The following is a 15,414-nucleotide window of genomic DNA, read 5'->3' on the forward strand; positions in this document are numbered from 1 at the left end:
TAACTGAACATATTAAGTTTTCTTGTGTTTGTTCGTGCATCTATAGGCTCTGTGACTGTGCCATTATTAAGTGCCAATAAAATATAAACAAAGTCTGAGAAAATAAGGACAAAAAGTGTTCAGTTACTGACTTAAAAGAAAAGAAGTTGGTTTATCATTAATCATAAAGATATTTCTCACATCAAAGTATCCTCCAGCATGCTCAAGTATAAGCTGAGTGGAGTCTGGTTTGTTCTTGCAGTAGTTCACATACATCTGGAACTTGTCGGCCTACAAAAAGATAAGAAACAAAACACTGTCATGATCCTTATCTGAAAGAAACAGTCATAATCGCAGTGCACAAACACATGCCCAATAACTTCTACTCACCCAAGTCACAAAACAATGACCCACATCTTCAGGAAGCTGCTCATACTTCTCTAGTTCTTTGAGGAATATACTAATGGAAAGAAACAGAGAATTAATAAATCTAAATCACAAGAAATACTGCACACTAGCTCACATACAGAGGAAACTTTAAGGGACTGAATTTTTTTTGTGTGCTATAACAGTGAACTTACTTGTGATGGAACTCATAGAGGTCCTGCATGTTACCAAAAATGATGTGCTCTTTGTTGACGATCCCTTGTGGGATCTCCTCTACGCCACTGGTCATCTCCCATAGATATGTCTGGGTGAACAAAGAGAGGGAGTGTGTGATTCAAAGAGGGGAAAAGATTCAAAAGTATATATTTATTTAAAGCGAAGCCTTCAGTAAGAGATGCAAACAATTTCAAAAAATGAAGAAATACTCACATCCATACACTCTCTCAAGTCTCGCACGTAAGCCTTTTCTGTCTGGATCAACTCAGCCATGATGAAGCTATACAGAAGCGGATAACAAAACAATAATGACTACACCTAAAATGCAGATTTCTCTCTTGCTAAAGGTCTCAAATTTGAAACTGCAGTAGAACTCTGTTAACTACGTTACAAAAATTGTAATACATTTATTAAACTAATAACACATACTCCTTCCTGCGCGCAGATTTGCGCTTTTCTTCGTTAAGTTCATGGGCAGCATCCCTCAGTTTGACGTCTGACCCTAGAGCACTTGCTGGGATGATGTCCAACTGAAGGTCTTTACTCTGTGGAAATGATCAAACCATCTTGTTTCAGTTTCAAAGACTCATTGGAACTCAAGAACACATTTGCCACTTAGGGTGCTTTCACACTAGCACTTCTAGTGCGAACCCGGATTCATTAGACGTCAAAGTTCACTTAATTTGGATGATTAAACAATGTTTTCCAAACTTGGGTGCACACCTGCGAACCCCTCTTCATAGAGCAGCTCACATTCTTCACATCTTTCGCAATGCATCCGTGGGCTTGCAGGAAACAAACACTAACATTCTTCACGTCATTGCACATTCAATGCATCCATAGCAGACAAACAAGTGTCGTTCTGTGCATCGTAGTAAATCCAAAGAAATGAATAATTCAATAAAGTGAAGCTGATGTCTTCTCGAATTGTTACCTAGTTACAGTGGTAAACAGTCACCGCTTGTACTCACGTTGATGACATACCTAATCTGACCGCGGTTCGGACCCAAATTATATGATGTATACAGAGACCAGAGGGGGCAGGGGGAGGGTGGAGGTAACAAACCAGGATTGGACCAAGCAATCGAAGTATGAAAGCACCCTTAGAAACCAGATGACTGCATTTTTCTTGCAGGACGATTCTTTATCTCATTGGGCTTCATGCATTAACTAGCTATTTTACATAATGTTCTAACAGCCTGCTTCACAATGAGGAAATACAGACTATTTGATTGTGGGCAGAAACTCAAGCAATTAGTCTGGATTATGGTTCTAATCCAGAGTGCACTCATGAGGCATGGCAAGACCCTACAGCCTTTCAGATTGATGAGAAGAGGAAAAACGTACTGCTTTGTTTGAGTCAGAAGAAATGCCGAGTGCTTTCTCCAGAGAGGTGCGGTACTTGTCCATGCGAAGGGAGAAGTCTCGATAGCGTTTGTCCACAGCCGTCACCCATTTTTTGATCTCCGCAGCGTGGGAGTGACCCTTATCACAGAAGCCATCCGCTAACTGTATCAACAGCTTCACACGCTCTTTGGTTTGCTGAGGACACACGATGAGAAAGAGCTTTAGGGAACTGCAAAGTTAAAGGTGTCTCCCAGGTTTTTGCCATTGGTCCTGTGGAGTTGTACCTTGGCTGTGATGTGAAAATCCTCATGTTCTTTGAGAAGTTCCTGTGTGTGGTGGATGCTAGAGCCCGTGGAGGTGTGTGTGGACAGATAGAACTCACCGGTGTCGTGGATCCACTCCAGAGCCTGAACAAACAAACAAACACATTTTATTTGCATGGCTAAACAGAATAAACTGATATGGTTAGGTCTGTCATGATTATTGTGCACTTCAAATATCAATCATATTTTAATGTCCAAATAAGGGAATTTTAAGCGAATATATAAATGGCATCAACTGCACGTTTGTGTCATTCAGTTGAACTCCGAGCATCACTGAGCCACACGGCGGATGTCAACCAGTGCAGCTCATGTCCGGAAGAGTGCGTGAAGCGCTTCTCTAGCACTCTGATGTGTTTCGTCAGCAGTGTTTGCACCAAACTCCCACAAAAGTATAAACGAACAAATATAAACTTTGATAGTGAAAGCAAAGAGCTCCGGCTTCACTTTAAATGGTCGTGTAATGGCAAATGTTCCTGGTTAAAACGGGTTCATACAGGTACATACATACGGGTTAATGACACACAGTGACACAGAGGACGAGACACAAGCTTACTCTATTTCTGTGGAGTGATAAAAAAATGATGAAACGAAATCTCAAAAATTTTGCTTCATGAGAAATAAAGACTTGTAGGTTTAATCAATAAGCATTAAAATAATGTGTGGAAGATATTAGGAGAGAAATATTATACAATTACATAATATTATATAATATAAATATATATTTCATATTATATTTTTATAAAAATTCCAAAACAACAATGGAAATGTAAAATTGACCAAAACTAAAGTTGACCAAAAAGAGACATATTTTAAGTATTTAGAAATATTTTGATACGTAAAACAAACTTTTCATGTCATTCTATAGTTTTAAAGCCTTAAAAGGAAATCACATATCCCTATTTTACTACTAGACTTATATATTTGAAGTTAAATATGTAAAAAAAAGACTTAAGGTGTATGAAACACACTTGCACCTTAAGAAATATGACAATTTATATGACAATTAATCGTGAAAGCCCCAAAAGAGTCATAATCGCAATTATTTGTTTGACAATTGATCGTCAGCCAAATGTCATAATCGTGACAGCCCTAGATATGGTTATTAAGCACTGTTGGGTGCATATTTGTAATAAATGCACATTAGGAATTGGATGGATTCAATGAGCAGGGGCATAGCAACCACAATAACTGAAATGTTTAAGTTCATCCTCCCACTTTTTGGGAGATGATCTTTATATTTCAAGAGTTTCATTTTGCCTAGGTGTAAATTGAATATTAATTATTTAATGGGCATACTGAATATTATGACACATCACATAATTAGCCTAATATTTATGAGCAAATGATTTTAGATCGTTCCTATGATCCTGTAAATAAGCATGCTGTTTAATATGAAGACACACTTAAAAACAAAGGACCACCATCTTTCAGAGTGAGTGCTGAAAAATGAAAAAAGGTAATTGGCTTAATGATAAAGTCTTTGTATAGGTTAATTAGAGACATGGCAGTGAGTCATGAGTCTGTCGGTCTCAGTATTACTGAAATATCAGACAGATGAAAGATCAAAGGAACAGATGGAGAAGGAGAGAGCGAGAGAGAGAGAGAGAGAGAGAGAGAGAGAGAGATCATACCTGTTTGGCACTGCGTTCAAACACAACATATTGTTGACACTGGTCAAGTCTCCTCTTCCTCAAGGTCCAGAAGTGCAGGACACGATTTTCCCTCTGCAGCAACTCATTTAGGATATCTAAACATCACAAACACATATATGTGAATATTCCCAACTACGACACACCGCAGATTTGAAGTAAATCACAATATAAAGAGGATAAATTAGAGTTACAAAATAGAATCAATAAGAATCATGACTAGGGCCGGGTGAAATTTGTTTTCATAACATAACCATGTTAAGTTTCCCCTGGAACAACTTGTTATAAATGCCTTGCACAAGGGTACAATGGTGATCATTTACCTGCAACCTCAGAGTTAGCAGTACAGCTCTTTACTTACTAGACTACATCTTCAAAATCAATTTAATCATCATAAATATAATATATACTGTACATCGTAAGTATTTCAAAAGAATGAAATTAAAAACAAAAACAGAATGAAACAAAACAAAAATAACAGAACAAAATACACACAAAAAATAAATAAATTATGCCACATCCACACTAATATGTCTTTAGTTTTAACTAACTTTTTTTTTTTTAAACGTATCGATTGGGTAGCTCAGTGGTAAAAGACGCTGGCTACCACCCCTGGAGTTTGCTAGTTTGAATCCCAGGGTGTGCTGAGTGACTCCAGCCAGGTCTCCTAAGCAACCAAATTGGCCCGGTTGCTAGGGAGGGTAGAGTCACATGGGGTAATCTCCTTGTGGTCGCTATAATGTGGTTCGTTCTCGGTGGGGCGCGTGGTGAGTTGAGCATGGATGCCGCAGTGGATGGCGTGAAGCCTCCACACGCGCTATGTCTCCGTGGCAACGCGCTCAACAAGCCACGTGATATGATGCGCAGGTTGGCGGTTTCAGACGCGGAGGCAGCTGGGATTCGTCCACCGCCACCCGGACTGAGGTGAATCACTACGCGACCACGAGGACTTAAAAGCGCATTGGGCATTCCAAATTGGGTGAAAAAGGGGAAAAATCCCCCCAAAAAAAGAATAAAAAAAATAAACATATCAATTTTGCCATGTTGTCGCCTCTAATCCACACTGGCACAGGTTTTCCTCCACTGAAAACTCAAATAAAAATTAAAAACGCTCTCTAGGACTGCATATTTAAACTAAAAACAATTAACTAATGAAACTATGAAAATGTGGCCTTAATAGTCAATGAAATGGCTTGACATGTGCAATTTTTTCCCTGTGTTGAAATATTTCCTTGAGAAACAGTAAGTTCTGGGACATTTTGAAAAGCTTACCCCCTTTTCAAATAGTCAATTGCCTTTAGTTTACACCAAAGCCATGAACCTTGATTTGCTAATGGCTATTGCTAGTCAGAAGGAGAAGGTATTAAAGGGAGGGTCATTCTCATTCTAGAGAATATTTTATTGGACAAAAATCTGATAAACCCATGGGTGCAAGATGAGTCATCAATATTTTTGGTTCACTTTCCTGGAAGAGAAAGACTACAGATTTTAAAATTCAAATATCTGCTAAAAGCTAATTTTGTCAACATTTAGGAGTACACTAGCATATTGATGGTCTCAAAGCTAACACACAGACTAAAAGCCACAAAACTCCAACACTGATTTCATAAGGTCTTTAAAAAAAACAAAAAAAAAACATGGGGATACATTTATCAGACACCATTATTGAGTGCTAAAATGTCTTTCTCACTAACAGAGAACATAGAGTGGGTGCACATCATAATGATGTACATCTTTGTGTGTGTATACACAATATAAGTGTGTCTGAGGTAAAAAGGTAAAGTGATGTGTCTCAGTGGAGTAGTGCTGTTACCATTCTGCAGTAAGCTGCCATCTCTGTGCAGAGGCCTGACCCACTTTCTGTTACCTTATCTGAGTCACTGAAAGCACACTCAGATAAGAACAGTGCAGAACAGGGCCACATTCACAATGCACACATTCGAAACTGGGCTAAAGTGGACCAAAGTGGGCCAGCTGCTGAAACTCAGAGAGTATTGTGAGCTGCTTTAGCACTAGATGGCACAACAGAGCTGTTTCAGACGGCTTAGCAGAATGTAAGATCAACAGTAAACCCCTATGGGGAAGACAGACTGTGTTTAGTTATATTCCAAAAGAGCCAGTAGAGGGAAGACTGGTAAATAAGAAGAAAACATGCAGAGAGGCGGCATCTGTAGCCTTGCGGTTTGAAGAGTGGAACTAGATATGAAATGCTACAGAGACACTTGAGATGAACAATTTAATGACTCCATTTACAGGGGCCCCTAAAAAGTGTTTGGACACATTACATGGCACACTTAAAATAAATGAATTTAATTGCATTAGATGGGGCCATTGTAGGTGTAATGTAGGTGTCATTATCAGTCCTCAAGTGGTTTCCTTTTTAATGTTATAGATTTGAGTGTGCATGTGTAGTAAAGCAAGTCTTGTGTTGTGGGACTTGACTCACTTTTGACCTGCTGTTCAGGTGCTTTGACGTGACTCAGCATCCCTGGCATGCTGACGCTGTTTCTGTGCATGTATTTTAGGAACACATCAGCGTTCCGTCTGGCCAAGGTACACGCCTGAAACAAAAAGAGCAACAAACAAATTAAACTCCAGATAATGACACACTCAAAAAAGATGCATTATGTGTCTCTGGGTTTGTATATGTTACCTTGAGGAAGGCCTCTTTCTGCTCCAGGTGCTTGCTGATCATGGGAGACACGTGGTCAGTTTCACAGTTGGGCCCGAGTTTGTCGGCTCCTCCACACCAGTCCTCCTCACGCTTATATTCCTGCTCCAGACTCTCCAACACACTACACACCTACAGTAGAGCACAAAAAGCAAGACCGACCTTCAAATGCCTGCTGCATTACAACAGGGTTCCCACATATTTTGACCAATGAATTTCCATGACTATTTTTTTTACTGGGTAAAGATATTCTTTTAATCATTCTAATTCAAATGAATCACTAACTGCAAACTGGTTTGATTAATTCATTGAAAAGAACTAACTCAAAAGAATGATTCGCTCAAAAATCGAACATCACATGGCTTGCAAGCAAGTATTACTCTTTACAAGAGCAATATCTATTCCAGTCAATAAAATATTTAAGAAGCAGAGCACATCTAGAAAATGTATTTACTTTAGAAATTGAAATGAAAACAATTTTAAAATTACATAATAATTCCAGGGTATCATGGGAACCAGTGTCATAAATGTAACTTTTCCATTAACCTCTTTAACTCTGGGGAATTTTTGGGCTGCCGCCTGAATTTTTTCACACTAAAATTTAAAAGCTCACCATTTACACATACTGTGGACTAACTGCCAAAAATTGGTCTCATTTTTTAATTTCATTTTTTTTAAATCTATTTTTTTTTGTTGTTGTCTTAAATAAGCATGTAATTCTGGTTCTGTACACCTCATCTCCCTCCAAACAGTCTTATTTTATTCCACTAGATGGCAGCAAGTACAAGAACATTTTTTTTTTCCTCTATCACCTTCCTTCATAAAATGCCGATCTGCAATGTAGGTGGTGCTCTAACACATTTTAGCCCTCACAGATGTGCTCGTCCATAGACATTCAGTGTAATATTCAGTTCATGCACCACCCCCATTGTTTCATCGAATATCTTGGCCTCTGAGTGGACTGGAAGCTTGATCTAGGTGTCACTACAAAGCCGAGATCCTCCCCTTTGCGACAATGTATTACTTTTTATCATCAATAGTCGATAAAATATATTTTCAATGATTTGTTTAGTATGCATTTACTATTGGACCGCTTATTTTGTTCTGGACATCTAAGATATAACATTGGATTATTACACAAGCATAAAAAATGCCTATTTTTTTTTAGAAAACTGCCTAAAAAGTACAGCGGCAGTGATCAGCACATAAGAGATGTTTGTATTTGATGCCTTACAAATATCATATTTCACTTTGTTATTCTTTTAAAAATCTTTTAAACTCTGGTATTAAAGCAACAAAATACTGTACTGTACAGAGCTTTCATTTGATATATGATTTGTCTATTTAAGTGCTATTTTAAAGACTTTTATATTCATATCAATATTTCTACCACATGACCAGTAGGTGGTGCTGATTTGTGACACAAAAAACCAAAGGGACGGTTGTCTATGAAAAGTTTAGATTCTAAGTTTTCAAACGTTACCCCATATGCCAGACTGATGTATAACTCAAAAAATTTATATTTTAGGTTTTCCATGATGGTGGGAACCCTGTATTTGGAGACAACCTGAGCAATCTGATTATTTACTATGCAGCATAACCCTGCTGGCTTCTAAGCACCCTGCTTGACCACTTAAAGGCACCACCACACCCCATCAGTGAGCCAAACTCTTCACTCGACCTGTTCAGAGGTCTTGTAGAAGGCCACAGACGCGTTGACCAGTTTGAGCCGGTCCTCCATCTTCAGCATGAGCTGCTGCCAGTGGGACGCCACATTCTCGGCACAGTCTCGGATCATGTCCATGTCATAGTGATTAGCCTGCAGCAGGGCCTCGGCTTTCTGCTGGACCTGTAGGGCGCTCTGATGGGTTTTCTTTACAGAGGAGAAAACATGTCAGATAAAACACATAAAGACAAGGACTAAAACTACAGGTCTACAAAGATAAAAAGACAGACAGGCAGGAGTCAGATGGCCTAAGACAACTAAGGGCGAGATTCAACTGATAGTTTATTATTTGTCCACAAAAGGCAGTTTATACCCTATATCTTGACTTACAGAGCAGCCTTTAGTAATTACAGAAAACAGAAAGAATGGTAGCCTGACGGCAGCAGGAAATGAGGAGATTGTTCTGATAGACAACCTTTGTCCCTACAGGTCTAATAGTGGTCCAGATAAAGAAGATCTGATGTTATCCTGGTTCTTCATTAAAAGAGGGGAAGTTAAAAGCAAACAGACTGGGTCTCATTCACTAACCATGAGTAAAACTGGCATAAACTCAGCAAAAAAACAGAAACGTCCTCTCATTTTCAACTGTTTTTATGTTCAGCAAACTTAACGTGTAAATATTTGTATGAACATAAAAAGATTCAACAAGTTTCACAGACACAGAAATGGAATAATGTGTCCCTGAACAAGGGGAGGGGGTCGAAATCAAAAGTAACAGTCAGTATCTGGTGTGGCCACCAGCTGCATTAAGTACTGCAGTGCATGTCCTCCTCATAGACTGCACCAGATTTGCCAGTTCTTGCTGTGAGATGTTACCCCACTCTTCCACCAAGGCACTGGCAAGTTCACAGACATTTCTGGGGGGAATGGCCCTAGCCCTCACCCTCCAATCCAACAGGTCCCAGATGTGCTCAATGGGATTGAGATCCGGGCTCTTCGCTGGCCATGACAGAACACTGACATTCCTGTATTGCAGGAAATCATGCACAGAATGAGCATTATGGCTGGTGGCACTGTCATGCTGGAGGGTCATGTCAGGATGAGCCTGCAGGAAGGGTACCACATGAGGGAGGAGGATGTCTTCCCTGTAACGCACAGCATTGAGATTGCCTGCAGTGACAATCGAGCTCAGTCCGATGATGCTGTGACACACCGCCCCAGACAATGATGGACCTTCCACCTCCAAATTGATCCCATTCCACAGTACAGGCCTCGGTGTGACGCTCATTCCTTTGACGATAAACGCGAGTCCGACCATCACCCCTGGTGAGACAAAACCACGACTCGTCAGTGAAGAGCACTTTTTGCCAGTCTGGTCCAGCAAAGGTGGGTTTGTGCCCATAGGCGACGTTGTTGCCGGTGATGTCTGGTAGGGACCTGCTTTACAACAGGCCTACAAGCCCTCAGTCCAGCCTCTCTCAGCCTATTGCAGACAGTCTGAGCACTGATGGAGGGATTGTGCGTTCCTGGTGTAACTCGGGCAGTTGTTGTTGCCATCCTTTACCTGTCCCGAAGGTGTGATATTCGGATGTATCGATCCTGTGCAGGTGCTGTTACACGTAGTCTGCCACTGCGAGGATGATCAGCTGTCCTTCCTGTCTCCCTGTAGTGCTATCTTAGTTGTCTCACAGTACGGACATTGCAATTTATTACCCTGGCCACATCTGCAGTCCTCATGCCTCCATGCAGCATGCCTAAGGCACGTTCACACAGATGAGCAGGGACCCTGGGCATTTTTTTTGGTGTTTTTCAGAGTCAGTAGAAAGGTCTCCTTAGTGTCCTAAGCTTATATAACTGTGACCTTAATTGCCTACCGTCTGTAAGCTGTTTCTTAACGACCGTTCCACAGGTGCATATTCATTCATTGTTAATGGTTCATTGAAAATGCATGGAAAACAATGTTTAAACCCTTTACAATAAAGATCTGCAAACTTATTTGGATTTTTACAAAATTATCTTTAAAATACAGTGTCCTGAAAAAGGGACGTTTCTTTTTTTGCTGAGTTTACATGCAAAAATCACAGTATCCTGGTGACCTTAGAAACATGGAATGTGTAAAGCTGATTTTTTATTTTGTTTTAAATGGATAACTAATTGACTCAACAGTAAGTCTTATTTCAGATTAACAAAATGATGCATGTTATAGCTCAATCTGGAATACATTCTGCATATAAATGCAGTCTTAATAAGCTATAAGTTGTTAGTTGTGCCAAAACTCTTCTTTTCATATGCAATTATTAGTGAATGAGACCCACTATCTGTGCAGGAGAACAAAATGAGACAGACAGGACAGCTCAGGCCATAGCATGCACCATCTATTCTTTTCACTAGAGCGGCAGGAAAATGGGCCAGCAAAACAAGGCAGCAATCAATATGCTCAGCCATTAAGAGGTTTTGTTACTGTGTGTGTGTGTGTGTATGCGTACATACAATATGTGGAGACATGCTAGCACTAATGCATGTTTACAATAATTATAGTTTGAGTGCCAGACCTAGAGAAGGAAATGGGCCGACTGAAGAAATAACCAAGAGAATGAGAGGTGAAAAGGTGGATGAGGAACAGAAGTCAAGAGCACTGACCTCGATAGCATGCTGAAACTGCTCATGCTCTCTCTGCAGCTGCTCAGCTTCCTGAAGGGAACTAGCTGTGATTAGACCAGCATTCAGCATTGACTCGCCATTACGGATCCAACCCAGCACCTGCAACATGTCACACACAGGTCAGAGATTAACACTCACAAATGACAAATCACAGCAGTTCCACATTAGAATGCATAAATTCTGAAATCTGTCCACTCTCCATTTATAAAAACTTAATTAAAACAGAGGTTGTATTTTTTTTTAAAGAAGAATCAAAAAGGTCTCTAGCATTAGGTTTAGCACAGTGATGATACTGTCATTCGCAGTAATACACGTGTTTATTGACTAAGGGTTTCCTGAGTGCTACAGATTTCTCAATTCGTTTCTGATTCACAAGATCTTGATTAGAATTGATTATGATTTGTTAATTCCACAAATATAATTCCACAGGTACACCTCCAATTCAGTACACCTCCTATCAGAAGCTAATTGGCTAATTGTCTGCAGGCTTGACATCATTTTCTGAAATTTTCCAAGCTGCTTAAAGGCACAGTTAACTTGGTGTATTTAAACGTCTGACCCTTTGAAATTGTAATATAGTCAATTAAAAGTGAAACAATCTGTATGTAAACAATTGTTGGAATAATTACTCATGTCATGCACAAAGTAGATGTCCTAAACGACTTGGCAAAACTACAGTTTGCTAATATTAAATCTGTGAATTGGTTTAAAAATGTTAGTTTTAATGACGTCAACCTAAGTGTGTGTGAATATATATATATGTGTATATATATATATATGTGTATATATATATGTGTATATATATATATATATATATATATCACACACACACACACACACACACACACACACACACACACACACAGTGTATAGCAGGGGTACTCAATTAAAGTTCCAAGTGGTCCGGTCTCTACATTTCCTTCCCAGCAAAGATCCGGATAGTATGTAGCTTAAATGGTGTCAGTAATTATATGGCTAGGAAATTATGTATATTTTTTTTTTATAGTTTTTATAACTTGCCATGTTGACAGCAATAGTACTTTGCAAAAAAAAAAAAAAAAAAAAAAAAATCCTGATTTTGGGGGCCCAGAGACAGCTAGTGGGGTCTGAGAGATCTTTTCTACCAAAAGATTAAAATATTTCATCAAGACTTCATCAATCGAGGGCACTTGGGTGTGAATATTAAAAGATAAGATCAACAATTTGTTTTGAAGCTGAATGACAGCAGTCCAGTTTTGTTGAAATATTTTTACATTCAGAATCTATACCAGTGTATGGGACATAGGAGGCCTTTTGACAGATAAAATACTGTGTTCAGGTGTATCCCCTGAGAGAAAATGAATAAAAATGTAAAAGCCTGAATGGACCAATTTTATATTTCCTTAAAGTGAGAATCTACTAATAATAAGCAAATAAATTACATAACAGTGAAGCATTAAATATCTGTTTGATTAATTTAAGGATAAAAAGGCTTTCCTTGCCATGATGACATCTCTGTTTAATTTTCACAAAATTAGAACAAAAATCTGTTTATTATGAAAGGCTCGTAACATGCTGATTAATGAAGCTGAATTTAGATGGAAAAAACATTATAGTCTTAAGACGTTAACTTGTCCTGACACAAACCTGGCTTAGCTGATCCGGCTGAATCACATATCAGACAGATGAAGATAGTTTCACTTTACTTAATTTTTGTTTTCTGCAGTGTGTTTAAGCGAAAGATGCCAGTATCTGTAGCGGTGTCTCCGCTACTGTTGTTAAAATAACCGCACCTAATTTACAGTAAATTAGGCTTTATGCGGCGCCTCATGTCAGCAGGGAGAGAGGGAACGCGTGCGGAGTGGGAATAAAGTGAATAGCGCTGAACGCTATTTATTCCCGCTCCGTGGGTGAATACACGTATGCTTACATAATCACTTAGCCAGGTGTCAGATAACTAGCACAAAGCTTCAGAGCTCGGTCCGGATTTAATTGTCCTTCAGTCTGGATCCGGACCGGAGTCCGCCAATTGAGTACCCCTGGTGTATAGTATATACAGTGCATTCAAAAAGTATTCAGACCCCTTAGTTTTTCCTCACATTTTGATATGTTGCAGCCTTATGCTAAAATGCTTTAAAATATTAATTTTTTTCACATCAATCTATACTCCATGCCCCATAAAAACGAAGCAAAAACCTGATTTTTGATGACTCAGTAAATTTAAAAAACAGAAATATCACACTGACTTAAGTATTCAAACCCTTAATACCCTTGGGTATGATGCGACAAGCTTTGCAGCTCTAGGAAGAAGTTCCAGGTTGTTCCAAACTTCTTCCATTTAAGAATTATGGAAGCCACTGTGCTGTTTGGAACCTTCAATTGTAGATTTCCCCAGATCTGTGCCGCAACACAATCCTGTCTCTGAGCTCTGCAGGCTGTTCCTTTGACCTCATGGCTTGGTTTCTGCTCTGATATGCATTTTCAGCTGTGAGACCTTATATAGACAGGGGTGTGCCTTTCCAAATCATGCCCAATCAATTGAATTTGCCACAGGTGGACTTCAATCAAAGTGTAGAAACATCTCAAAGATGATCCAGAGAAATGGGATGCACCAGAGCTAAATTTCAAGTGTCATAGCAAAGGGTCTGAATACTTATGTCAATGTGATATTTCTTTTTACAGATTTTTATATTTTTATAAATTTGCAAAAGTTATCAAAAATCTGGTTTTTACTTTGTCATTATGGGGTATGTAGTGTAGATTGATGTGAAAAAATTTATTTAAAGCATTTTAGCATAAGGCTGCAGCATAAAAAAAAAATGTGAAAGGGGTCTGAATATTTTCTGAATGCACTGTATATATGATTAATAAGCTATACCCACAGCAAAATGTTATTATTACAACTTGCATCTGCAGACAATGATGCTAATGAACAAGTGAACTTCACTGATGTATGAATATGCAACTCACTTAGACTAAAACAAAAAACTGTAACTTTTTTCTTTGTGGAATCTTTACATAAAATTACATTTTAGTTTTTGCTAACTGAAAGAGAGAGACAAACACCTGTTTGACTTCAGCCTGTAGGTGGCGGAGTTGAACGCACTGCTCCAGGTGTCTGCGGTGCTGCTCTGCAGCCACATCTAGCTCCTGCTGTTTCTCATGCAGGAACTCCAGCAGATCCTGAACACGGGTGGCCATGTCCACATCCCGGTCACAGAGCAACTCCACACCTGGAGAACAAGAAAAGGGGTTCAAACTTTACAAGACAAATTTTAGCTCTCACCTCTCACTTTATTTCATAACACAAACACTTCTTCAGTAAGTAGTTATTTAGCAGACACTTCTCCAAAGCGACTTACCATACGCTAATAGCATGGACAATGCCTCTAGAACAATTTGTCATTAAAAGAACAGTTCCTGTAAACACTTAAAATTCTTTCATCATTTACTTGGTGCGTCGAACCAGTTTCGATGTCAATTATGGCAAACGACATTGGATCACGAGTGTCTTGTGATTGATTATGGCGATAATTTAAGAATTATGGTGGAGAAGAAGATTTCCAGTGAATGTCGTCTTACATCGCATAGCTTCAGAAAACTTGGAATACCGTGCATGCCTTGTACAGACTACTTTTATGTCCTTTTTCGAGCTTGAGAGTCCATGGTCACTGTATGCTTTCATAGTATGGAAAGAGTAGTATGAATATTATCATAAAACATCTCTTTTTGTGATCCACAGAAAAAAGAGGTTTATAATGACATGAGGTTGAGTAAATTATGACATAACCACAGTTTCTTTGCTCAGGGGTACAATGGTAACAGCTCATGCCTTGATCCTAGTGAGGATTGAACCATCAAACCTTCTGGCTATCAGACTTAAGCCACCACACAGCTCATCTCCCACATCACATGTGCGTTCTGATGTGCTGTAGAAAGCTGTCTAATAATGTAGGATTAAATTAGGAGCTGTCAAAGTTAACGCGTTAATGCAATATTCCTTTAACGCCACAATTTTTTTAACACCGTTAACACACGTCCTTATATGACCGTTTTAATAAACTATGCATTGATCATTGTGAAAGCAGATGGTGGGAGACATTATGCTAAGACCTGTGCCAAGCATTTTATCAATGTAGCAAAGCAGGGGAACATTTAGAATGAAGTAAGCACACAAAAAACACAGTTAGATAGTGCTCGTAACATGATTGCAGCAGCCATTTGAACACCTGCCTTGCACTGTGCACCAGAGTTTTAGTGCTGGCCAATGTGTCCAGGAATTATAACGTTTGCCGGATAACTTGGAAAAAATCCGCTCATCTCATCTTTAAGCATGCACATTTCAAGCTCTGTTACTTCAGGTATTACACTAAATTACTTCGAATTCTGCTCGTAATGTCATATTTGTGCTTAGATTAAATACAAGTATAATTAAGAGAATCGTGCACGCTTTCAGCGATTTATTTTTCTTCTTTTACTTTTTGTGCTACATCATGCAATAATACACTGACATAGGCCTAATGATTAATCGGTCAT

The 15,414-nt window shown here is 39.0% G+C and overlaps 1 protein-coding gene across 4 annotated transcripts in view; it reads right to left on the reverse strand.

The window, feature by feature from the left end:
* The window catches only part of LOC127425343 (triple functional domain protein-like), a 161,316-nt gene that overhangs the window by 32,789 nt on the left and 113,113 nt on the right, over positions 1-15,414 (reverse strand). For all 4 annotated transcript variants that reach the window (XM_051671204.1, XM_051671203.1, XM_051671202.1 and 1 more), the window contains exons 16-28: positions 13,945-14,111; positions 10,879-10,998; positions 8,254-8,445; positions 6,555-6,704; positions 6,348-6,462; positions 3,884-3,999; positions 2,214-2,336; positions 1,930-2,124; positions 1,012-1,127; positions 796-862; positions 561-670; positions 370-439; positions 181-270 (exon numbers count right to left, since the gene is read on the reverse strand). In XM_051671204.1, the coding sequence (XP_051527164.1) occupies positions 181-270; positions 370-439; positions 561-670; positions 796-862; positions 1,012-1,127; positions 1,930-2,124; positions 2,214-2,336; positions 3,884-3,999; positions 6,348-6,462; positions 6,555-6,704; positions 8,254-8,445; positions 10,879-10,998; positions 13,945-14,111 (1,631 nt within the window). The remainder of the gene's footprint in view (positions 1-180; positions 271-369; positions 440-560; positions 671-795; positions 863-1,011; positions 1,128-1,929; positions 2,125-2,213; positions 2,337-3,883; positions 4,000-6,347; positions 6,463-6,554; positions 6,705-8,253; positions 8,446-10,878; positions 10,999-13,944; positions 14,112-15,414) is intronic.

Source organism: Myxocyprinus asiaticus, chromosome 34, assembly GCF_019703515.2.
Source record: "Myxocyprinus asiaticus isolate MX2 ecotype Aquarium Trade chromosome 34, UBuf_Myxa_2, whole genome shotgun sequence".
Classification (NCBI taxonomy): Eukaryota; Metazoa; Chordata; class Actinopteri; order Cypriniformes; family Catostomidae; genus Myxocyprinus; species Myxocyprinus asiaticus.